General features: G+C 51.8%; 1 protein-coding gene across 6 annotated transcripts in view; it reads right to left on the bottom strand.

Annotated features, from left to right (window-relative positions):
* Nucleotides 1-26,117, bottom strand: part of DDX31 (DEAD-box helicase 31) — a 72,700-nt gene that overhangs the window by 28,499 nt on the left and 18,084 nt on the right. For 2 of the 6 annotated variants that reach the window (XM_058693715.1, XM_058693713.1), the window contains exons 10-18: nt 24,426-24,545; nt 24,212-24,318; nt 22,959-23,194; nt 21,953-22,129; nt 17,926-17,985; nt 8,796-8,846; nt 7,059-7,198; nt 1,920-2,001; nt 150-281 (exon numbers count right to left, since the gene is read on the bottom strand). In XM_058693715.1, the coding sequence (XP_058549698.1) occupies nt 150-281; nt 1,920-2,001; nt 7,059-7,198; nt 8,796-8,846; nt 17,926-17,985; nt 21,953-22,129; nt 22,959-23,194; nt 24,212-24,318; nt 24,426-24,545 (1,105 nt within the window). Of the gene's footprint in view, nt 1-149; nt 282-951; nt 1,077-1,919; nt 2,002-7,058; nt 7,199-8,795; nt 8,847-17,925; nt 17,986-21,952; nt 22,130-22,958; nt 23,195-24,211; nt 24,319-24,425; nt 24,546-26,117 lie in introns of those variants that run through there. The other 4 variants (XM_058693717.1, XM_058693716.1, XM_058693714.1 and 1 more) reach the window with 4 other exon arrangements.

The following is a 26,117-nucleotide window of genomic DNA, read 5'->3' as shown; positions in this document are numbered from 1 at the left end:
TGATGATCAGCTCTCCCTGGACCGAACAATGTGTGCTCGGCTCAGGGACAAACACCAACAGAGTCAGTCCCAGAAACGGTGTAAGAGGAGATCTGACCGAACCTTTACTTTCTTTGTAACTTTTTTGTAACTTTACCGCTTGCCCTTACCTCTGGCCAGCAGGCAGAGGCTAATGTTCGCCGGTGCCACAGCAACAAGCACTGGGTTTCGTGTCGCTGAGTCTGGACTTGGAACTCTACATCTGCTACTAGCTGATGATGATGATGAACACCCTTCAGTGCCTGTGTTGGGGTTCTCGGGTTATTTCTTACTCAGTCCTCCAATCTCCTTAACAAGAATGCTAACATGATCTCAGTTTTACATAAGAAGAAACCACGGCTTAGGGACGTCCAGTCTCGCCCAGAGCCAGAGCTGGGGACCCTGAGGCCATGCCCTTAACCTCTGCTACACTGCCCATGGTCCTGGGGCCGTCATGAAGTGTCTGAGGGAACATGAAAAAAACCCTTCCTAGAATCTGCAGTAGCTCCAGGAGAACAGCAGCATGGCAGGACCAACGAGCGTCTGTTTGGTGACTGGTCCGTTCCCTTGACAACAAACTATTAATATGGGATGTTCTAAAGTCTAGCGCGGCAGGGAGGTTTTCTAACGAAACATGGTTTAAAACAACTTGTTGATCAACTGAGTCTTTCCCAGCTTCTTTGGTTTACAGGGATATTTGCTGTGGTGTCGTCTGTTGACCACGTCTCAGCTAGCGAGGGCTGCCATTACCTAACCAGCAGCTCTAGCTGCTGCCACTGCCGTGGTCTCGTCTGTATTAATGGAAGCAAAGAGCACGTGCTTTGAAGTCAGGCTGCCTGCTTCCACCGCACCGGAGGCGGCGTCCCTGTGGACGTTTCTTCACCCCTCCGGACCTCAGTCTCCTCATCTGGGAAGTGGGACGAGAGCACCCACCTGGTGGGGCTGCCGGGAGGATTAAACGGGACCAAACCATGAAGAGTGTCGCACAGTCCCGGGCACAGGACACACGCTGTGACGGTTTCCCTGCCTTTCTGTTGATACATTTCCTTAGGTTCTTTCTGGAACAAGAGGGCTTAAGTCAGGGCCAGTCAAGCCAGGTCCCAGCCCCAGGGACAGTAGTGATCCAAATAAAGACGCTTCTTGATGCATAAAAGAAACTCTTAATTAAGCCTGATTTGGTCTCATTTTCTAGTCTACACTCAGACGTAAACAAACAAATGTAAAATATCCAAATCACTAATGTTTCATAGACAAAACTACATACAGCAACGTGACACACACATATCTGTGACACAGTGGGTACAGGGCTAGAGTGGGAGTGGGGAACAGCCACCCAGTAGGGGGAAAGTCACAGGAGGGCCGCAGGATACGGTGTCCAGGGTCCCCGTGTGGAACCACATGGATGACACCAATGTCTCCTTTTGATGATCTCAACTTCGCTCTTCCTCTGTGTGTGGCACACACATTAAAGAACGGATGCACTACGTGTGTCTGCATGGAGACACAGAGACACCGGTTTCTTCCGTGCTGTCACGGGTGGATGGGTCAATCAGCTGTCTTTGCTGAGAATCTGGATGGGGGCACCAGGGTTGAGCAGGTAACACTGCCTCCAAACTCACTGTGGGCCAGGACGAGGCCTCCTCGCTGGGAGCCTGCTGCGGCCTAGCGGGCTTCCGGAATGGACGGTCACCCGTTAACGGGATGAGACCAGAAAACGTGTCCAGGAGCAGAGAGGAGAAAACACAATCAACATGTGGCCTCATCTAACGTTCATGGCCCCTGAGATACACACGTCTGCTCAACAGAGGAACTAAGTATCCCACACACAGTAGCCCCACCACCCCAAATCAAGAAGTGAGTCGTGTCTGTTCACCGCAAGTATCATAAATAATGACACTCACCTGGGTTCCCCGTCGGCTCCCTTTCAAACAACCGTCCCTTGTCAGAACAGACAAAATGTCTTCCACGTGAATCTCAGACACGCTGTAAAAGGAAGGGCACGTCAAGGTAAACTTGCTACCTTCAGCAACATCCGGAATCTCGATGCATAAAACTGGCCCATTCTCAAGCTAATTCAATGTAAAACAGAAACTACACCTTCACGGAAAGGAATTCAGTTTCCTAAACCTTCAGGAGTTTGGAAGGCAGCAACCTCTAGGACATGACAAGGACAGAGGGGGTCATATTCCCAACACTCTCCTCCTCTCTGGCGACTTTCAAATAGGCTACGTTTAGAATTTCCTCTGTGGGCATCCCACCATTATTTCTTAATGAATCTCAAACACTACAGAGCAGGCCTACTTATTAATATACTACACCCTGACATGAGCACATGAGAAAGTAAAGAACCACGCAGATAGTCCCTTTAGTTTTATATCAAAAAAAAAAAAAAAAAAGCCAGGCCGGAGGTGGGAGAGGAGTGTGTGGCTAAAGGTCCGTAACTGTTGGGGTCAACTCCTCAGGGAAGGCCAACAAGTGACCGCAGCCCCCGAACTCTCTTCTCACGGATCCAGAAGTCTGTCTACCCTCTTACACCTTCGTTATGAAGGCTTGAGGAACAGAGGACCTCTGACGCATGCAGAGCTGTGTGCAAACGGCTGAGCTCAGAATTTGGGCCTCACTTGTGAACAGAAGCCAGCCTGAGCCAGGAGAAGAGGTCGACCCGCCTCGCGGCCCCGCGGCCCAGGCTCCGCTCCCACCAGTCTGCGGGCCACAGCGTTCAAACACAGCAAGTGAGCCCACAATCAAGTACTACAGCCTAAGGAAGAAACAGGAGTTGCTGAAAACATACTTCCCAGGGAGGGGGGGCGGGGAAAGGGGAAGGAGGAGTTCTGGGAGAAAAACCGATCATAAAAAGATAAATGATTTCCTTGTATGTTGTTTCTTTTTTTTTTTTTAACGTAACAGCAAATTAAAACATGAATGGCAACCTCTCAGGTGGGAGAAGACAATTCTCCCCCTTTCCCCCAAAGGTTACGCTGACAAAGCTATGAATGAAAACGTCACGTCTCTGACAGCGATCTACCTGAAATGTGTCACCGCTTCCCTGAACACCCCCAGCCCCCGCCCCTCCACACTCTCCCCCCCTGTGCTGCCAGCTCACAGCCCCATGGAGCCGTGAAATCTTTTTACAGCAGGAGTCAACCCGAGGAGGCAGAGCACGTACTGCGAGGGTAGGAGTTTGGGGGAAAATGCTCGTGATTTCACAGAAAATGTATTTTTCATGAGAGAGAGAAATGCCGTGGCCACTGAATTTGCCTCGTGTTGACGCGGGAGAATCTGGAGGTGAACGCACAGCACAGCACGGTCCTAGCTTTTTCTTTGTTTGACGGACTTGCCTCTGTGCATCACTCGTTTTCTTCAGGAAAGGAAAAGGAACAGAAGGACTCGGGGTGAGATTCTGAAGCAGGGAGAAAGAAACCAAGAATAAGGCCACTTGGAGCCAGGGATACAAAGAACTAAACACACCACAGAGAGGCGCGGTTTTCTGGGCTGACACCCGGGCCGGGCACCCCTCTGCCGTGTGTGTCCCTGTGACAGTGCTGGGGGCCGGTCACCGCAAGTGAACGGCAGCAGAGAAAGAACTGGAGTGATTTACAGTTTAAAAGGGCCTTCCTCCTGTTCTCAGAAATCGGGTGGCTTCTGAGGAACAAAGCAAATCTACTCTGCTTGTTTATGGTTCTATCGGCAGATCTGAACCGCCCCGCCTTACCACGAGAAGATAGAGAAATTCAGGGACCTGTCCTATGCCTGATCTAAGAGATACACAGTTTGCATTTACATTTTAACAAACCAATGACGACTTTCATTAGAAATGCGTTTAAAAGGGAAGCGGAAATCGGTTAAGAGATTGGCATATACAAGGGACTCCAAAGGATGCAGAAACAAAGTCCTGAGCATTCAGGCTGAGGTGGCAGCGGCCCAGGGCGCCTGTCTCCTGCCCTGTCTGCTAAATTACACTGTCAGGGCGAGGTCCACAGTGCTCGGCGGCGTCTGAAGGCAGGCAGCAATTTGTTGTGATGGCCCTTGCTGCCGAGCGCCTCAGCCTGCCTTCTTGAATCTTCCCTGTAATTCATCAGCCTTCCCAGCATCCGGCTGCCCGGCTCCCAGGTTCTTACGCACAATACATACACACATCTTCCTTCTCTTTTTGGTTTCGTTTTTTTCTCTTTTTGGAATATTTAGCAGAGTAACTTTTGGTTCAAGTCTGCTTGTTGCCACAGCACACTTTGTAATTAGTTCTTCTTAGGTGTGATTTTTTGAATTAAGTACAAAACAGCTTATATATAGATACCCAACATTGATCTCTTCCTCAGACACAAATCTGGAAGCATCATTCATGGCTGCAACATTGTAACTTAGGTCTGATATTTTGGGGGGGGGGGGGGGTGAGGGAGGCGGTTGGTTATACCAGGCCCACAAAGCAGGTTCAGGTACAGAAGCTTCAGCGGGTGCATTCTCAGGGCAGAAACGAGCAAGGCCGGGCCCCTCCAGGGCTCTTTCCCCCTCGAGTAGATGTTCACTCCACAAGAGACCCAAACCTCTTCCTCTGGGTACTTCTGTCTTCGTGCTTCTGAACTTCCCCTGCAAGTCCAAAGATCGCGAATCACTGGAATCTCGGAGCGGTCTCCTGAATGTGAACATGGGATGCCCGATTTCCCACCAATGCTGCTGACACAGTTTTTTCCAGATGAGACCATCACAGAGAACGACTGTACTTTTTATATCTTCAAAATACACGTGGCTATCATTTTCCCGTTTTAATTTAATATTTATTCATTTTTTGAGAGAGAAAGAGAGAGGGAGAAGGAGGGGCAGAGAACCCCGACAGGCTCCACGCTGTCGACACAGAGCCTGACGTGGGGCTCGATCTCATGAACTGTGAGGTCGGGACCTGAACCGAAACCAAGAGTCACATGCTCAACCAGCTGAGCCACCCAAGTGCTCCTCTTTTCCCTTTTTAAATTTAGGCTCTCATTTGAATCTTTCAGATCAATCAGCCTGAATGCGTTTGTTAAGGAAACCTGAGGGCAGGGGCATCTGTGCGGGTAACTCCGGGCTGGACAATTATCACGTGACTGCAGGACCGTTGGCACTCACTTTTCCGAGCTTATTGCGTCAAAGTGAATGAGCGCGGGCAAACATCCAGGAGCCGCGAACAGGAAGGAACAGGAAGGAACAGAGGGCGCAGGGAGCGTGAACTTGTAAGTCTAGAACACAGGGCGGGGGGAAGCAGCCAGGGGATAAGAGGCCGCCAAGGTGAAGGGACTATATGTCCTCCCGTGGATGACAGCACACAGCTCTGAAAACGTGTTCTGAGGCTCGACAAGTCCTTGTGCTATAGGAAAACAGCGGCAGTGCCGTAACAGGTCCCCAGCCTGTGAGAACGGGGTAAGAGACCACAGGAAAAGGGGTTACGTCTGTGGGTTTTCATTCAACCCCCCACTTCCAGGGTACAGCTGCCCAGTGGCGTGCCATCCTAGGACCGGAAAGCACCGGAGAGAAGGGCTGGCCATCCTGAAGCCCCAGGCACTCAGAATCCAGCCCGAGAAGTTGTTACTGGTGAAACGTGACTGACCAACTGACCAACAGAATTCCTCTTACAAGTAACATCAAATATGCGGTCTTCCTGAAACAAATAAAACCGCTCTTTCGGTGGCTGAATTGTTTTAAGATGAGACATTAAACGAAAGGAAAACCCAAACGAGTGTTAGTTGGGCCCACTAGAAATCACCATGAGGCTCCTGCCTCCCCAACACTGAAGGGTGTACACAAGGCACATTTCCTGAGGACGCCCCAGCCCACAGATGTTCCCACGAGCAGGCCCAAGACTGCCGAGTCCTACTAGGTCTGCCCAGGGTACAGGGAGGGAGGGAGGGAGGGCGGGAGGGAGGAAGGAGAGGGAGGGAGGGAGGGAGAGAAGCAGGGAGAGCTCTGCAGGCGGGGTGGCCCCAGGCAGCTCTCTGAGCGGGTGGCCTGCACTTGGTCCCCAGGCCAGGTCCCAGGCAGCCTGCCTGGGAGCTGCGATGCCCATGCAGAACGCAAGGACCCTGCCAGCTCCGTACTTTAGACCGAGAGACCGTGGTCCTCTTGCTTCCCATGACACGTGGGGCTGCGTGAGGCAAAGCACCGGGACAGGAGGCCCTTGGGCTTGGCTGGTGTCACGGCGCTGGTCCCCAGCAGCACTCGGGTGGCCATTGGGGCTCCCGCGCGTGGCACGAGTCGTGCCCTACCCTCCTGGGCACACGCGCATGACCGTCCCCGTGCCTTCCGAGCCACGCTCCGCATCCCCGCGCTACGTGAGCAGGAGGAATTCTCGAGAGCAGGCCCGTGCGAAAGACCCACGCCTTTAGCAGAGTCTGTTACTAGTACTGCTTATCTCAGGTGCTGGACGCCGTTCGGAACACGTCTCCGCAGCCCAGGCGAGCTCCTCCTGCCTTCCTCATACTCAGCTCGGCCAGGTCGGGACGCTGCTCTCCGTCTTCACTTTGCTGGCCTTTCCAGAGCGAGGTCTGGGTCCGCGGGGGCCCCGAATGGAGTGACGGCCCGGCGGCTGCGAGGCCACGCGGGCACCTTAGCCGCCCCCAGAGATCTCCTCCCTGGGTTCATCTTCCTGGTGGTGGCGGGCTTCGTGATGAGTCACCAGCATCCTTTTTTTTTTTCCTAAGACACATCACCTTTAGAGGCACAGAACGTTGTGCGCAAAAATAAAAACGGAACGAAGCAGGTCTTCAGGAAGCTGGCTGCGAGGGCCGTGCACACGAATTGTACAGAAAAGGAATAGGAAACACGGACCTCTATCTTAAAGAAAAACCCGGCGCAACAGATCGCTCCGTGACTTTGTGTGGCAACGTGGTGAAAACTGTCATGTGCTGACGGCGTGAAGGGCTCAGTGTTCGCCACTGGCTATTCTGGGACCCGTTTAGAGATCACAAGGGTTAATGGCTCTTCGTCAGCTTACAAGGCCCATCCGCTGTAGAAAGCGACAGAAAGTTAATTAGGTGAGATCAGCTGAAACCGCGTTCGGGTTTCTGACTCACTTGATTTTGTGAGAAGCCAACGAGTTGACATATTCTGCCTCCGAAGGAGCCAAGATGAGCAGGCTGCTCCCATGGCAGCCAATCCGGGCGGTTCTCCCAATCCGGTGGATGTATTCAGCAGGCGAAGACGGAGCGTTGTACTAAAAAGGGTAACAAAAATGAAGGCATTCACAGATCAAGGCATTGCCATTAATTGGAAGTGCAATACCCCTCACCTGCCTCCAGGTATCCCAAGAATTTAAATCCCGGTGCTATGGTTACCCTCACGCAACCCCAAGGAGAAGCCACTCAAGCCTGAAAGCCCTGCCTTCATTGGAAATAACGAGGCTCAGACACGAAGCGTGAACAGCGGCCAAGTTCCCGATGAGCGAGCGCCTTCCCGTCCCAGTATCTCCTTTGTAATTTTACTTCTCCACAGGTCTCTTCAGTCTCCTATCTGCATCTTTCCACAGAGGTGACCGTGCAAGGTGAACACGGAGGCAGGCGGGGTAGGATGACCGAGTGACCTTGGCCGGCAGACGCGGCGGTGAGGCTGAGGCCATAGAGGCCTGGACGGGGTCAGGAGGAAGGGGCTGGCTGATCTAATCAGAGCTCAGCTCTGCTGCTGGGCCACCGGGAGCCCGTGCCCACCATCTCACCGCAGCGACACCCAATCCCAATGGAACTGGGAGAGCTGCGGGGCAGCCGTGAGGCAGGTTCCCCTCTGGCAGGACTTGCTTCCGTTACCGGGGACAGCATTCCTGACCTGGGGGCGGTGGGGGGCAGACTCTAACTCAGCAGGATGCATTATGCACAGCATTTCATATTTTCTGTGGCAGTAACTTTATCATCACAAATAGGAACTGACCATATTCCGTTCTTCCTTGTTTTTTTCTTTGCAGCTATACAAATCAAAGATCAGAGGCCCAAAATGAACAGAATATACAAGGATGTCAGACATACGAAAGTAATCCACCTCACAATACAGAAAAGCTCTAAACGATCAAGTTTATGTGTCTGCCCCACCCCCCACGTTAAAGTTACCCTGCTTTTTATCTTTATTTTGCTGTGTGGCCATCAGGCAAGAAACCACAATGCCTCTAGTCCAAAAGAGGCTGTCTTCTGCAGCGAGCAGATCAGATTTCCTAGCCAGTGACAGGCATGCAATTCCACTAACACGTGAATAAACCATGACTCACGTAAATGGGGCACGTGTCCCCTGGCCCCCACACAGAAAGGCTTAAAAATACCATTCTGCAGACTAACGAAAAGAAAAAACAAAACTGAATCCACTAGACTCTAGTGCTAACACCTGTGCCCTCTGGCAAAGCGTCTAAGGCTAGAGGTGTGTGTAAGATGTTGTCAGGCCCTAATTGCCCCCTGCAGGTCAATGCACACGGACACGGCTCTCAGGGCAGGCTGAGCCATCTCCTTCCGGACACAATGAGGCCTCCCAAGGGCCAGGGTAATTCCTGTTATTTTCAGATTGCTGAAACTTTGTGTGTGACATGCGTCAGTCTGGGAGCAGGGGAGTCTGCCCCTCCCTCCCGCAACTGCTCAGCCTGGCCGTTTCACCGCAGTGGCTAGGTGGGCCGGGTTAGGGGAAGGTCCTGGAGAATTGGGCAGATAAGGCTGGTCGTTGCCTGGTTACCGGGGCAACACCCAAGAGGCTAATAATAATTATTCCACTTAAAGCCAGCTCATCTACTCACAATCGCGTATTCCTGCCTTGAGCTCACACCTTAACTGAAAAATTACCTGAACAATCCACGTGACTTGAGGGAGATCCAAACCCCGAGCTGCAACATCCTTTAAAACAGAAAAGAATATGGCTTACCACTGAGTTTCTGAGTCTTTTTAAGGCCATAGATCTATCTGATAATCTAATGCAAACTATGAGGGCTCACCACCCCCCCGTGTGCACAGGTGTGTATACATACACACACACACACACACCCCTACATACAACTTCAGGGACCCACTGAAGTCCATCTGTGGTTAAAAATTCTAACTTAGACCAAAAAAAAAAAAAAAAAAATCTAACTTAGGAGGGGGGCACCTGGGTGGCTCAGTCAGTTAAGTGTCAGACTTCGGCTCAGGTCATAATCTCACGGCCTGTGAGTTCGAGCCCCGCTTCGGGCTCTGTGCTGACACCTCAGAGCCTGCTTCGGATTCTGTGTCTCCTCCCTCTGCACCTCCCCCACTTGCACTCTGTCTCTCTCAAGAAAAAATAAACGTTAAAAAAAAAAAAAAAAAATCTAACTTAGGGGGTAAGCTCTACAGAACATGCTGGTGAGGTAGTCACAAAATGTTCACCCTACTAGGAGAACATAAACCGCATGTTTGCTCAAGAACTTAAGTCTTCATCAGTATGTCATGTAAAAATTCTGAGAACTTCTAGCATGGTTTATTACTTTACGTTTTATCTGAGAAACCACTCTATGGTAGATGAATGCATTGGTGGGTCATTATCCTCACCCCTCCCCTGTCAGCGATGCCCAACAACGACAGGGCTTTGAGGCACATGTCCGCAAGACCACCCCAAAGTGCTCCCTCGTGGAGGTCAGCTGCCAAGTATTTACTGAGGGCTCATCAGCCTCAGACAGCAGTGAATATCAAGTCATGTCCCACCTCTTCTGACACTTAAATTAGAACCCCAGCCACAGACTTCACCAGACATGAAAACCGTAAAAGCGAAGGAAAAGAAGCAAAGTTCTTTTCTTTTCAGCTGGTTGCCGCCCAAAAAGCAAAGGCTTTCTGCTCTCCAGTGTCTGGCCATTCTGGCAGAGGGACGAGAGTGCGGGCACCTTTCAGTTTTCAGGGACAAACTTACGCTGGGCATTCGTCTTCGAGCACGGCCGTCACGGCAAGAACATCCCCAGTCAACACTTACTGAGCGCTCACCATACACCAGACTCTGCGGCATTTCACCTGCGTTATCCTGAGCGATCTCCGGAACAACTCCTACCCCCACTTGACGGACAGAAAAGCAAGGTTCAGAGAGATCGAGCAGCTTGTCTGGAGACACACGGTTAAGACGTAGAGGCAGCCCTCAAATTCTGAATCCACTTTGCTTTTCCAAGGCCGCAGCCTATCGTTTCACCACCAAAAAGATGCTGCATCCCTCAGAAGCCGCTGGTAGGAATGCAAAGTGGCCTAAGCCCCTACAGTAGGAAATTTGGGAATATCCCACACAACTACATACGCACTTGCCCTTTGGCCCAGATGCAACGTCACTTCCAGAAATCCATCCCGGAGATACACTGGCAAGAACACGACACGCTTCACGCACAAAGCTCCTGATTTTGGCAGTATGTGTAGCAGGCCTGGAAAACACCCCCATGTCTAGCAGGGCTAGACCAGGTGACTAGAACACAGCAGCACCTACCCTCCGCAGCAGTGTGGCACGGCTGAAGCAGGATGGGGGTTCGGACGTGCTGGCATGGAGAACCTCTACGATCTGTTCTGGGTGTGCGGAGGAGGCTTGTGTGTGCGAGGGGAGGGAAATACAAACACGTCTGCTTGCATTTCAAGAAGAAATAGCGGAGGAGAAACCCCGAAAGCTTACAAGAACAGTTCACCGGGAGGGGAAGGGGCTGGGCGTCGCCGACACGGGCAGAAGCTGGACTCCCTTTAACGGACTGTTACGATTTTGACTCTGAAACAACGTAAATGTTGTGACATAATTGGAAAGACAACGAGCTGTCAAGCACCAGAAGTACCGGTGATGCCTAGGATGTATTCTCGCCAAAAACGAAACCAAATCTAACCAGGTGTGCAGCTCCCAGCTCCTATTTTACAGGAAACGTCGGGGAGAGAGGAGCACGTTGGCCGGACCCAGAGGGCGCAGGAAGCCACAATCCCGCATGCAAAGTATTCTAAAGCACCAAGTCTGGTTTCGTCCAGAAAAAAATCCACGGGCAAAAAAAAAAAAAAAAAAAAAAAAAAAAGCAGGTACCAAAAACGAGACATTAAGTGGGTAGACAGTTAAGTGGAGAGATGAACCGAGAGATCAACCGGGAGCCCACACCTGGAAGGAGGCCCGCCCGAACTATCAACCGCGGTTATGTCTGGGGAGAGGGATTCTGGTGGTTTTTACGTTTCCTTTTGCATTTTCCTGTGTTGCTCGCTTTGTCTTTCTTTTAACAACGAATGCGTATTATTTCCCCCCGAAATCTGTATTTAGAAAAACTCAGACCAAGGAGCAGTTGCACGGCCTTCATGTGGGTTCAGCCACCGCTCATCTGTCTGCTGCACCTGCTTTCTTTCTACACACACACACACACACACACACACACACACACACACACACGCTTCCGAGCCATCGGAAAGTTGCAAATACCATGACATTTTATCCCTAAATACTTTAGCACGTACCTCCTAAGTAAAAAGGCATTCCTCTACGGAATCACAATACCATTAGCATACCTAAGTAATTTAGTATTAAATAATGTTGTTTCCTGATAATCGTTTCATATTCAAATTTCTCTAACTGCACCTAAGGTTGACTTTGATAGTTGTTTTCTTCCCCGACCCAGGAACTGATTCATCCATCAGGCATTCTATGTTTCTCATATCCCTCTAGACTTCCCTGATCTAGAATGATGTCCCTGCCCTCAGTATTTACTTATTTAGCTTTTTGATAACTCAGTTTTGAAGAAGCCCACGTGTCTCGAAGCCCCTCCCAGAATCTGTATTTGTCTAATTGTGTGTCCCCACGGGAAGGTTCGGGTGGAGCCTTCCGGCAGAAAGACCTAAGGGCGGTGAGTGGCTGACACCGGGAGACACGCGAGGGCAATCTGTCCTGCACGGGTGATGCTGTGCTCGGTCCCCTGGGGAGGGGCATCCACCCACCAGCTCCCTCCACCTGAAGGGACCCTCCTCCTTCGTAACCAATCAGTGAACTGGGGAGTGGAACTTGGAGACGGTTTCCTACATCCTTTGCCCACAAGCTTTAGCATCCGGCGACGCTGCTGGTCTGCCTCGCTGTTGCTCCGGCGGCAGCAGATGCAGGCTTTCTAGCTGGCGTCCCCTTCTTCCACTTACCGGGGGCCATTTTTCCGTCAGGAACAGCTGGCCTTCCTCTCCCCTTAAGTATCACTAAGGATTTACATACATAAGGCTTTTCTGGAAACCACGAGTCCTATGCAAAGTTTCTGTAAAAAGCACGTTCGACCAACTATTCCCTGTATCGCCCAGGGTCAGAGGCAGGAGACAAGGAAGATCTTGTCCCCCCATCATCTCACCCACCCGCAAGGACCGCTGAGGGCAGGTCAGGAATTGTCCGCCTTCACTCTGATTACACCTGGGCTTGCTGGAAGTTTCCTCGGAGTGGTGGCTAGGCTGCATTTATTAGGTACGAAGCGGAAGTTAACGTACCGACCCGTGTCAACCACCCACCAAGTGTTTGCACACAGCTCCCACTGCCCTGAAAACTGAAGGCGGATGTTCCCGAGCTGATGCCTTTGAGAACACAATTTAGAGAGTTCTCTATCTTAAAGGGAAGCAGACATCGCTTTCTACGCTAACCACAGTTGATGTCTTTAGAAAAACTGACGGGTTCTTAAATCTGCTAAGCTCTTGTTAAGAAATGATTTATTTTATTTAAGTGCTCCGCAGTGGGAGATGCATGTAGACAGTGGCTGTCTGAGCTTTACAGACACTTTGTAAAAAATGTAATGCTCGTTGGTTGAGTAAATTCAACCAAGAAACACAGATGAAACTCTAAAACAGCAGGCGACGTTCGTGGAGCTCACTGCGCACAAACATACCGAAATGGGGAGGAAGAATGCCAGCGGCCTTCCCGGGACCATTCGACATTCTATTTCCCGCTCGGGGGACCGGCCGAGACACCATCTTCCCATCGAGCACTGCTTTATGTCTTGGGGCGGGGGGGGGCCTCCCTGACAGCCACCACTGCTCAGGCTTCCCTCAAGCTGTTCCTGCAAATCCTCCTTCCTATCCTCGACCCGGGATACCATAGGGAACGGGACAAAGGGACAACCTGTGTGGCCCAGGGACAGACAGAACTGAACTCCAGCCTCCCCATAGCAGTCACACCACCTGGGCAAGTCGACGCGGCTCGCTGTCCCTCAGTTTACCCACCCATCCCATGGCTATAAGACCCACCCTGTTGATCTCAGCTCACGGGGTGGCTGAGGAGATCGAACGGGACCGTGTTTGCACAGTGTGTTGAGAATTACAAATCCAAGCATTTCATTCCACGACGAAGGAGGAATCGGCACGGTGGCAATTAGGAGGTCATCTGTGTGGCCGCGCACCCGACCCGGGCGGAGGACCACAGAAGAGCCGGGATCCGCTCCATCCTCTGCAACGGTGTCCGCTGGGGGTGCCAGGTCCACAGGAAACTGACCTACGTCTCGGCAAAGGCTTCGGTTCTCTGCCCCTCTTAGAACTTAGACCCAGCCCAACCGTATTCCTTTAAGCTAATTAGGGCAAAAGAATTGCTAAAGTCAGCTCTGAAAGACACTCAACGGTGAGGCCGTGAAGGCCCGGGGCCTGACAATGGGCCGCCTCCACGAGACCGAGGAGTACAGATGGAAGGCAGCTTGCTCAGGTGCCAGCCTGTCAGTTGGATTAAAATGACTCATTTATTTACCCAAGAACCTCACAAAGTGCTTTTACTAACAGGGAGAGGGGGCCTGCCGGCTCTCTGAGCAAGGGACGTAGCAAATTCGCCTCCGCCGCCTTCCCGGCCTGCCAAAAGTCATTATTGCCGTGTGTGGAAAGCCATCAGCGGGGTACAGGCCCCCGTTGTCCGGGTGACAGATTGGGCTGCGTAATCAGAGGAGGAAGGAGAGAGTGCAGAAGCTGTCAGAGGCGAGAGAGCTTGGCTGGAGCCGCCAGAAAACTGGCAACATGAGTTAGCGTAACCGAGTAAACACCCAACCATCTCCAAATGATCTTGCCATTAACACGAATGAAATAAAGTGGAAAAGCTAAACTTTACCTCAAAAGCACGCCCCAGAGAAAACCAGGAGAGTCTACATGTGTTGTCGGTGGTGAAGTGACATTCCCGTGACTCTCCTGGCCTCATCTCCTAGCCTCCTTTGTCTCCCAGCCCCCACCCCGGGCACAGTGGAAATTCCCCAGGAGGAAGGGAAATTAAGAACCGCGCCGACGTAAAGGTGTGCTTCGAGACAAAAAACAAATTGAGAAGGTGGAGGAAAGCAGCACAGGTTCGGGGTCTTCTGAAGCAAGCACGTGCCCCACAACCAAGATCTAGTGCAGCGGAGAAGCAGCCAGAAGACCAAGCGAGGCGGGGGGGTGCCTCTCTGTGCCGGGGAAAAGGTTACTGTGCTCCGTATCCATGGTACCCACGGATGGCCAGGGAGGGCCACATGTACAACAATGGAAAAGTCCAGCGTCGGCCTTAAAACCAGAGGCAGCTTGGGAATATCATCGTCCAGTTACTCCGTGGTACATCCCTTTATCGACCAATCAACATAACAACGGTGTTGAAAACCACCTTCCCCACCTCTGGTTTATCAGGAGTTCCGCACCACAAGCAGGAGGAAACATTTTGTAGATAATCTATCTCCTATCTGACTCCTTTGACTTCTTAATTCCATTCGGGAAAGTGAAGGCTTTTGAACCTTCAACCAGCTCCTTCCCACTAATCCCTACTCCCTTAACTTGGCTTCTTCTCACATCTACTTCTCTAGAGGACACAAAATTCCATTCTGAATGTGCAAGGACCTCTCTCACAAACTGGTCTCCCCTGCCCCAACTGCCCTTTTGCTTCTGCCTACATTTCATGTCACCATGGATGGTCTCACTTGTTTGTTGAGAACCCACAGTACACAAAGCCAGGTACCAGGTCCTGAAGGTTGTAAGAAATTAGAAAGGTCCTTGCTTTCAGATGTTTATAATTAAGATGAAAGAAAACACACACACACACACACACACACACACACACACACACACACACACACATCCTGGACTGTTCCTAATAACAGAAAAGACAGGAGGGAGGAAAATGGATTGGGGGGAGTGAATTTTGAAGCAGTAACTAGCATAATTGTGAGTTTCTGAGTGGTTACAACACAGTTCCCAACTTTTCATACAGACATTCAGTCTTCTGGGCTCGGTAAAAGATCTCGGGATGATAAATCAAAGTGGCAAAAGGTACGGTATAAAGGGGAGGGAAAATCCCCCTGCAACAATTAACAACACGATTCCTCTTTATCAGAAGAAGCCAGTTCTCCATCTGCCTTGTCCTGACGTGGCCCCCGTTCCTCATTAACACTAAGGAGACTCCCGGAGAGCATGCAGAGGGCCTGGCAAGCAACAGGCTGCTTACAAGGATGCAGTGACAGCATCGCCCAACCCGGCCACGATCTACTGCAGTGGGCCTCACGTGCCTACAGCTCTCACACACCAGAAGCTTCAGGCCAAAGCAAACAAATGTGGTGGAAGCAGGAGGAATTCCGAGGGTGAAAGAGCAGCTCCTCGTCACCAGGGACCGCGCGCTGGCTCCCTGGCTTCCAAATGGCAGGAAGTGAGCCCCCGCCCGGCTCTCCTCTGGTAACCTTCGCTGCAGAATGAAGAAGGGATGGGGCTGGCGGAAGATCGGCACGCTGGAAGGTTCCTCGACAAGCAAATGAGCACACGCCAAGAAACTTGAGTGAAATCCGACTGGGGGCAAGCGCGAGTTGGCTTTGCGCGCGGCAGCCGGGACTGGTGGGGGGCAGAGGGGTGCCGGGGCTGGTGGGGGGCAGACGGGTGGGGATGCCGTGCCCTGCCCAGGCAGTGGCGCTCTCTGTTTGGCCGACCTCACTGCAGGTATCAGGCAGACAAACAAGAAAACTCATCATAGGCTTCCGACCCCACTGAGAATTACCTTTTAAAAAGAACGATCTTTACTTCCACGTAAACCTACTGAAAAAAAAAAAAAAAAAAAAAAAAAAAAAAAAAAAAAAAACCAAAAAAAAACCCAAGACCAAAACCAACCAAAACACTGAACTTCAAATACCTGGAATTTTCTTTGAGACCCAGAGCTCACCCACGTCTGAAAGAAACACCAGGAGACTTGAGAATTTTCCACCAGGGACAAACCCAACATCTTAAGGGTCAAAGATAAAAACATTTTGCTCTTATCGCAACTCAAACTCCAACACAAAGGTTCCTACTGTCTTTTGTTTCAATACAGACAACCTGTAATGTTCACCCTCGGGTACAGCACGGATATGAAAAGTGAACCTGTTCCCGATGAGCAAGGGTACTAACCTCAGCCTCTTCCAGTCTTCAGAAAAAGGCAGATATTGGTGGTTCTCAACACTGTTTCTTGGGCCCCAGATACCCACCCACTCGGTTCACAAATCCTGAGTGCCTACGGCATACCTGCTCTGTCCTGGCCACCGGCAAACCACACAGTCCACCTTTAGGGGCTCGTGCTCGGGGTAGGGGAGGACACCTAGGCCAGGTGTGGTGGGTACTGTGCGGGGTGCTGGGAGGGCCTAATGGGGAAAAGTGGGCCCTGGGAGTGCACTTCCTGAAAAGCTGAAACTGAAGCAGAGACCTAAGTAGGGCTAGTGCAAGCCAGGTGCCCCAGGTAGGGGGACGTGGGTACAAAGGCCCCAAGGCCAGGTAAGGAAGACCAACACATTCGGGGAACTAAGGCAGGAGCCTATCTGGCCGAGGCCAGCAACAAGGGGGAAAGTGGAAGAGGTCAGGTTCCAGAGAGTATCGTTAGAGACGGTAAGGATTTTTGACAAACTTCTTTCCCAAGCAGATCTGGACTCGTGCTCACTTTAGCACTGGCATTAAGAGATGGTTTAGAGCAAACACCAGCATCTGATTTATGGATGGGCTCCACAAAGGGCAGGGCCACCTGGTCAGACTCAGTGCTCCTCAGGAGGCAAGCGTGCCAGGAGTGACCATGCCCAGATCCGGACGCCCGGGTCCCCCGTCTGCCACACCTCGTGTCAGAACTGGCACACGGTGATAAACGGGTGACTGGGTGGCCACCTTGTGCGTAAGAAACCAGGCTGTACCCATTCGGAAACCCTGAATTTAGAAAGAAAACAACACCTGTCACCTGAATGCAGAGCAGGAGTTCCTTAAAAAGTAACTGTGTTAAAAAGTGAGGCCTGGACAGGTATCCAAACAGCTAACAGTTTTTGTCCTGCCCAGCACCTGCCCACCGGATCGCCCAGTCAGCAGTGCGATGTCACACCACTGCACACACGGGGACTTCTCAGATGAGCTGGGCTAGATTAAGGCACACCATCCGGGAGGGCACAAGGAGAGAAGGGGCTTTAATCGTAGGAGCCAGTGACAACGGTGGTGCCGTGAAGTCCCAGAGAAGGGGGCACGGGAGATGAGAGTCTTCGATCTCAAAAGAGCACGGGACCCATCATAAAGGCCAGCCCTGCACTGAGGGGGGCGGGGGAACCCCGAGGGCCGGGGCCGAATGACCGGGCCCCCAAACCGCAGGGCTAACGATGCTTTTAGGCAAGAGCAAAAGAAATCTGTCCAAGCACATCTATCTCCCTTTTAACGAAGGCTCGAGCAGAGGCAAGTGGGGCGACTCTGTTGCGAAAAGACTTTCTCAGCTCTAATTACTCCCGATAGCTGTAATTTACACGTTTTTGGTGGATAGAAATCGCCAAGATTCACACACTTTCAGACCAACAGCTGCCACTATTAGTGAGCAAATCGGCAAGACTTCTGCACGGTGGCAGCCGGCTGTCTGTGGCACGGCCAGGGGACAACCAGAAGTGCAAGGCGACCAGCCACACCAAGAGGCCTCGATATCCCCGCTCCCCGTGGGGCTGGCTGCGAGGCCAACCGTCCAGAGGCGAAAACCCGCGACCACCATTACGGGGACTCTCGGCCCCCGCGTAGAGTACACAATGGTACGTACCGTGCAGAGGAGGATGCCGGTCTTGGAATGTGAGAATTCTTCAAACACCGCTGTTCTTTCCTACAGAAACAAGGAAAAACAGGGGCTTACAACTCTGAGGTCAGTCCCAGCAAGGCAGGCTTGGATTCCCATAACCCCCCGCTTCCCAGGGCTCTATCTTTAGGCATGGAGAGGCTTTTCCAAGAAAGAGAAGCAGATTCTTCACATCTCCTCATCAAGACCCTGTCCTTACAGGTCTGGACTTCTCAGGCTATTTGAGGGCAGCACCTCTCAGTAAGACAGGGCCAGGGTGGGCACAGCCCTCGGGACGGCCAACACCAAGAGCAGGCAAGGCCAAAGGCCGCAAGTTACGGTACCCCAGGTTCCCAACTCAGAACTTATTCTAAACACGAGGTCGAGAGGAATAAAGAACCACCACCTTTCCTACAGGGAAATTTTCTTAAAAACTAATTTTAAAGAAAATTTAAAAATTACAATCACCACATATCTTAGCTATACAAAATTGTATATATTTTATAAAAATTTTTTAAATGTCTACTTATTTTGAGAGAGAGAGAGAGAGAGAGAGAGAGAGACAGAGGGAGTACGCGCACAAGTGAGCACAAGCAGGGGAGGAGCAGCGAGACGGGGAAACATAGAACCCAAAGCAGACTCCAGGCTCCGAGCTGTCAGCACAGAGCCTGACACGGGGCTCGAACCCACGAACGGTGAGATCATGTCCTGAGCCAAAGGTGGACGCTTCACCGAATGAGCCACCCAGACATCCCGGAAATTATATATATGTTTTAAGTCAGAGGAAGAAACTGAGATCGCCCCAGCAAAGCAGGCCCCCACCTGCTTCGCAGGCGCGTAAACACGTGTTTTCTCAAAAAACACTGCGAGCTCTCAAAAAAGCTGCGTGCTCCTCCCACTGCTACCACGCTGTCGTGTCAGCAGAATACGGACACCCTCCTGTGCCGATGGACACCCTCCTGTGCCGATCGACACCCCGAATCGCATCGCCTCTCGTGGCTACCGAGGCTTCAGCTGAATGGGCACCGTCGTCCAACACCCCGTCCCTGGCAGCTGGGTTTGTCTCCAACTGTTCGCTCTGGCGCCCAATGTTGAGATAAACACCTTCCTAGAGCGTCTGCTGGGTATGTATTTAATTACCCCTTTGGGCTAAAACCCTAAAGGCAGTCTTGCCGCACCGAAGAGCGTCCGCTCGAGAGGCTTGCCGAGGGCACACTCGACGTGGGTTAAGTCACAGCACCGCGAGATGAGACTTGGCCGTGTCTGTCAGGGGCAGGAAAAGGAATATAACCAAGCCACTAAAACTTGGAAAAAAGAAAAAAGTGAGGCCTCACCTTCCCAGTGAGGTCTGGCCCAGCCACCGTGCCACTGGGGCACACCTCATTCTGGTCCTTCACCTGCATGTCATTCCGTCACGTAACTGGAACCTCCAGGCACACCTCACTTAGGACAGTGGGTAACGACAACCAGCACGCCGAGGGCTACCAAGTCCCGGAGAGTGGCCTACGTCCCACGTGCCTGAACTTCACCCATTCTGCACGACAACCCTAGCAGTCGCACTATCGCCACACCCATTTCCAGACGGAGACACTGAGGCACAGAAAGGTGGAGTCACTTCTTGCCCAAGGGACACACAGCAATACCCACACCCAGGGAGTCGTGTTCCAGAGCCAGTGCTCAGACCCTCGAGAGGACAGCTGGATTTGCCCAGCGTGCTGCACGCTCTTTGTAAGGGTCACTGTAGAGTCAAAATCAGAAAACAAATCAGAAAAGTTCATAAAAGCCTGTAAGACACATCCTACGAACGACGTAACACATTCAGATTTGAGGTAAGGAGAAAACGACCAAACCCGGAGCTTTCCTCACAGCTGTCAGGCAGCTGCTTTTTTTTTTTCTTTCCTTTTTTATGTTTATTTATGGGGCGCCTAGGTGGCTCAGCTGGTTGAGTGTCCGATTTGGGCTCAGGTCGTGATCTCACAGCCTGGGAGTTCGGCCCCGCGTCGGGCTCTGTGCTGACAGCTCGGAGCCTAGAGCCTGCTTTGGATTCTGGGTCTCCCTCTCTCTCTGCCCCTCCCCAACTCACGCTCCCTGTCTCTCTCTCTCCCTCTCTCTCTCAAAAATAAACGTTAAAAAAATTGTTTTAAAATAATAAAGTTTATTTATTTTGAGACAGCAGGAGCAGGGGAGGGGCTTACTCTGTCAAAATAAACAAACATTAAAGATGAAATGTTTTAAAACAAAACAGACCCCAGCAACTTTTCTCTAATGCTGATAAATGTGGTCAGGGCCACTGCGACCATCAAGGAGACCAAACCAAGGTCGTGTAGAGCCGTGGCCAGGGTGACGAGCCAGGCAGACGGGACCGGGACTATTTTAGCTTAGCGTGGGACAAGACGCTTGGCCAGTAAGTCGAAATACAGAAATACTCCTTCCCACCTTCTGCCCATGTCATGAGAAGGCCGGGAGGGCTAAGCACTCAGCAGACGAAATAAGCAGAAGGCTAACCGTTCCAGAAAGAGACGGCAGTGGTAATGACGGCACCTACGTTCGTGGAGCGCTCGCGCACCAGGCCCCGTACTCGGCACATCGTCTGCGTTAACTGGATGAACCTCCACGCCGACCCCATCAAGTGAGTACCGCTATCACCTCCACTTTCGCGGCGCGCCAACCGGGGCACAGAGAGTTGACACGCTTTCCTGAGGTCACACCGCCAGTAAAGGCAGAGCCAGGACGAGTGTGCAAGCAGCGCGTCCCAGAGCACACGGCTGTGAGCCTCCCGCAAGACCAGCGCCCTCAGAAGGTGAGTCGATCGGACTGAGATCCTTTAACTACAGAGCCTTTTGCGCGATCGATGCACATTCCTAGATCCTTCTGAGTCCACACCCGGCTCCCTCATTGTCCTCACGCCCGCCTGGCACGAGGCCTCTGGTGAAGGAGACCGAGAGGATGAGGCAACGAAGCTTTATCAAAAAACCAAACGCTGTAAATGGCATTAAATTATGGAATCAACAGAATCCACCGCATCAGGGACCCTGAAGTTCGTAACATTCACAAGGGCCGGACGATTCAGGAAATTCCATCCGGTCCCGTGGGAAAGAAGCAGCTGGGTCCTTGAGTGACCTTGAGCACGCTCACTTTTCTGAGCCTGCACACTCTTAAATTATTAAACTGACAAAAGCGAGCACGAGAAGGGGGCTGGACCTGACGGCTTTAACGTCTCCCTCCGCTCTAAAGGTGTGTTTTTTACAAACTGGAGCTAGTCAAGCCTTGCTCCGATTCCTGGTTGTCCTTCCCTTGCCCTGACTGAGCGCCCGGTCACCTCCTTCCAGGACAAGATGGCTCCCACTTGCAGGGCCCGCTCGTCCGCCTTCCACGCCGGCGCGCGCCTCACCCGGCTCTCTGCCCACCGCCTGGACGAAACGAGGGCTGCGCCGCTCAGAACCTAAAACCAGGGAGGCGTGACTCTCTCCCTCCTGAACGGCAGTATTACTCAGAGCTGAGACACAACTGAGACCCTGAAGCCCCTCGCCCAACCACGGTGTTAAGAGTGAAGGCGCTGTATCTTGTTGACAATGACAGCAGTCGCGCTCAGCAGTACCATATGGGATCCACAATTTAGCTCCATTAATGCTCTTAATTTGAAGACATCAAGCCCTAATTACACACTGGGTACTAAAAAGGCAAAACCCTTCCCTGGTGCCAGCTACTTAGTGGTACTCTGTTGCCTTAACAGCTGGTTGAGGAAGACTCGGGCCAAGCCAGGCCTCGAGCTCTCTCAGGTGGAAGAGGGCAGCTCCCGGAGCAAGAACACCCGGGAACAAAAGACGCCCTTGCCCGCACCGACGCGGCGGTGCGATCTGTCCCCAGGTCCAGTGGGTCGCCCGCCCGCCCGAGGCTCGTCCCCTCCTCGCCCGGCGGAGTCCGAGGCGGAAGCCAGAGCCGACCCCGAAAGGCCACGTTCACGGTCGTCAGACTCGGGCCTGCTCCCGCTCCCGGGGACGGGCGCGAAGCTCACCTCCTGCTCCATGTTGCCGTGCAGCCGCAGGAATTTGAATCTCGTGGAGGCAGATGGTGGCTGCCGTGACGCGGGGGCCCCTGAGCAGGCTGGCAGGGTCTGGAGGAAGAGGCGGTAATAGAACTCCACCAGCTCACAGCTCAAGAAAAAGATGATCATCTTCTGGTCTTTCTCAAACTACATCGGTACCGAGGGGGAAAGAACCACCACACGTGTTTAAGGTTAGGTGACCCTGAAAGGAGTACTTCTCTAAAACACGTAGTCGTGCTGGCCCGGATTTGGAAACCCAGATGACGGACAGCTTTGAATTAAAAAAAAAAAAAAAAAAAAAGTACCACCGATACAACATACGCTCCAAAGAGTAGATGAAAGGAAAGTGACACGGCTACGACTTCGGCCAGGCTTCCCAAATCTGAGCCGCGCAGATGCGCCATGGACCGAGGCCGTGCACTCCCCTTCTTCCCACCCACCCGTGGCTCGCCACACGTGCCCCTGCCTGGCTGGGGCCCCGCAGGCGGTACCTCTGAAGCTTCCTCCTCGAGCCCCTACACCCACTACTTTCCCACACCCCAGAGGAAGTTATCACGTGCGTCCAGTAAGCACAGAAATGCTGGAATTCTTAGAGACCAGGAGCACAGGCTCCCGTGTCTGCCTGTATGCAGCCGGTTTCTGCCACCTGTGATGCTCCTGGTCCTCCGTCCCAGCAGAGGATTCAGGTACACTTCATGTCGAATGTGACAGCTATCACTGACCTCTGGGTCTTTACCACAACCCCAGGATGGCTGACTGGTAAAGTCTGCATTTGCAAACACAGTTACAGTGGAAAACGTGTGTGTGTGTGTGTGTGTGTGTGTGTGTGTGTGTGTGCGCGCACGAGAGAGAGAGAGAGAGAGAGAGAGAGAGAGAGAGAGAGTGCGAGCAAGCACGAACATCCCTCAATTCACTGCTATCAACGCCAGACACAGAGAGAACAGGACCTTCTTCCCTCAACTGAGCTGGTCCCAACCTTGCACTTCTGCAGGATGAAGGCCGCCAGGGAGACGAGCTTCAGTTTGCTGGGAACCAGTGTCACATGCTGATCAAGACTTCCTGGAATCGCGAAGCTGTCCAGCTCATCGTCAGGTGGTAGAGGGGAAACCTCGGGAAGTGTGCCTCGCTCTGGGTCAGACTGCCCATGGTGCTGATCCAGGACAGAAATCCGGACCGGATCGAGCAAGCTGATATCAGCCAGCCGAGTCACACCTTGGAGCAAAGGTGAGATAGGCAAACACTGTGAAACCAGTCCCGTGTGGGCACCCCACACCCCACGCCCCACGCTTATGAAGAAGCTCCTGTGGGCAATACCTGGGCAGCAAGATCTGCCCTCTGGTCAATCGGCGGGGGTGGAGGGGACTGCTTCCACACCAGCATTTCTAAACTCTGGCCTAGGCAGGCCACTGAAAGGGACAGGAGCAGCTGTCTCCTCCCCACCCTGAAAGGATTCTACGCTCAAGTAAGTTATGAAAACCCTGATAAAAGGGTGTCACGGGATTCCTTAATCACAGGGTGTTGTGGGTTTACAGGGCTTCTTAGGATCTTTACTGTGTTCGCATGCACCATGAATTTCTAAGACAAGGGAGAAATATGTGGCGTTTCCCAAACTTCTGAGCACAGAATCACGGACTTTCTCTTAAAATGAAGGTTACTTAAGATACACTTGGCGAACTGGCATGCGTGTGCTGCAACAGGGCCAGTTTAACAAGCCAGACCTGAGAACGTGACAGCGGGGCTGTGTTGTGTGGGTGACTCTGGTGGCTGTGACTTTTCCAAGCCGTAGGGCCCCATCTGTAAAGGAGAGCTCAGAACGTCCATCTCGTGAGGACGGAAAGACAGAAAGGAACTTAAAGGGGTTCAGGGCTCTTCAGCAGAAGGGTGGGCTGAGAACACTCACAATAAAAAGCTCACGAAGCCTCTGGATAGACGGGAGTCAGCCGTCACCTTTCCTCTCGCCCCGCCACGAGCACCGGGAACACTCTCCTTACAGAGACAGCTCTGGACCTGCCCTGCCCTGCCCCCCACACCCCGGGAAGCATGGCAGAGCCTTGCACGACTGGCAGAGGGAGGCTGGGCCTGCAGGGCAGGGGTCCGGAAAGGCAGTCCTTCAGGGACACCGCCCTCCTGACCCTCTATCCCCATCGCTGAGAACCACCGCGGGCAAACGACGCCCATCACATCTGGATCGTTCCTCTTAAGAACAAAGAGCGTGTCTTTTCAACCCACCTTCTGTGAGTGTGGCCGACAGCAACACGTTTTGTCGTTGCTGGCACTCGGCATTCACGGCATTGAGTATCACTGTGATATCCTTTTCAAAACCCAAATCCAGGATTCTGTGGTTTCAAGAGAAGGGATTTTACTCCGCACGCAAAGTGAAGGCTGCAACGAGAGCACAAACGGCTCGCTGCTCCTACCGTTCATGCTTCCGGGCGAGGCTCACCTGTCTGCTTCATCCAAAATCAGCCACCGTATCCGACTAAAATGAATGTTCTTTGTGGATTTGATATGATCCACCAGTCGCCCAGGAGTCGAGATAAGGATATTTATTCCTTTGCGGAGCCTGTTTAAAATTACGTATCATGAAAGTAAATCCAATGGGGCTGTATCAACAGAAAACACAGGAAGAAGGCACGGGAGGCAGATTCATCTCTGGCACCAATGTGCACAGCTTGAAGTCATGGCAGACAGGATGACAAATGGATATGAAGATACATTTGAGTTTCCATTTCCCTCAAAGTTTCTCTTGTCTAGAAGGTGGTTATTAAGATCCGACATCATATTAAAATCATAAACGCAGTAACTTTGAAAAGAATCTTTACTGTATGATCCGGTGCCCTTCAGCTGGTTCGTGGATCCTTTCTAGGACATTCCAGAAAGATGGTCACCTAGCCGGTTCGTTCTTGAAGGTTTCTGCGCCACGGAAACTCCAGTCTAAATGAGTTACCGCAGGCCAATGTGGTCTAATGGCTAGAATGGTTTCTTACACTGAACCTGTGTTTGTGGCCTCCATACAACGGGCGCCTAACTTTGTCCCACAGACTAGGGAGAATACATCTCGGTTCTTACTCCCAAACACCCTTTACTCCATATTTCCATAGCAATACGAGCTTCTAATCTTTAGCTGAGTGTATTTTCCAGCCTCTCTTGAAGTTAAGTTTGGTCGTATGCCTAATGTTCAAGCGATGGGATGAAAGGATAAAGGGAATATGCAAAAACCACAAATATCTCTGGAGGGAGGAGGGAGGATTATCTTTGTTCCCGCTGGCAGGGAACAAGATGTAATGGCTGGAGCTCTAGCAACTCGCTAAGACTATGGAGTACACTTAAAAATGGAAGCCTCACTTAATGGCACAAAGAGGCAGAAGGAACCTGGTTCCTGACTCCAGAGCCTCATGCAGGCCCTGGATGCATTACCGTCAGGCTTCTTAGATGTGAAAGGAAAATACAACCGCCATATTGTTTGTGCCACCGCTGTTTGTTGTTGTCGTTATTTACAGCTGAACCAAATCTAACCAATACCTTTAGGTTTCAAGTTTAGTATTTACTCCTCAGTTACAAACTACAGGCAGAGCTGGGTGTTACTACTAGGCGTTAAGCTACAATACAATAAAAATGTTTCAAAAAGAATCCAGACAACGTGGGATTTATCTGTGGCAACGTTTTCTCCTGAAATTACCCATCACCAGTTCCTATACAGAATCAGGAATCAGTGTTTTGGATATAAAAAGCGAAGCGTAAAGCATTACATGTGAGTTTAGTGTCTCGCCTTTGTAGAGCCAGATGACAAGCCCCCAGACTCCCAATGTGCACAAAAGAGAGTCACCGAGGGGGCTGGATACCAAACAAGGGGGACCAAGGGATGCTGGGCGGGGAGAGAGGATGGTAAGCAGGTGGGGAGTATGGTTACCGACCACGTCGGAAGGGAACCCCTGTGGGCTCATCGGTATTTCCTAAGACAGCACCGCCTACAGGTGACAGGTCCCCACTGCCTCAATCTGTCCCTCCGCTCTGGGACTAGGAAGCACAGGAGGAAACAAGACTCTCTCCAGGTTTAGAAGGACCAGGTCTCATTGAATAGGAAGGCAGAACAGACAGACTCAGACAGGAACGGACCATAAACCAGCCTCCGCAT

Source organism: Neofelis nebulosa, chromosome 12 (genome assembly GCF_028018385.1).
Source record: "Neofelis nebulosa isolate mNeoNeb1 chromosome 12, mNeoNeb1.pri, whole genome shotgun sequence".
NCBI lineage: Eukaryota > Metazoa > Chordata > Mammalia > Carnivora > Felidae > Neofelis > Neofelis nebulosa.
Note: the sequence above shows the minus strand (reverse complement) of the source record. Positions and strands in the feature narration are given on the sequence as shown.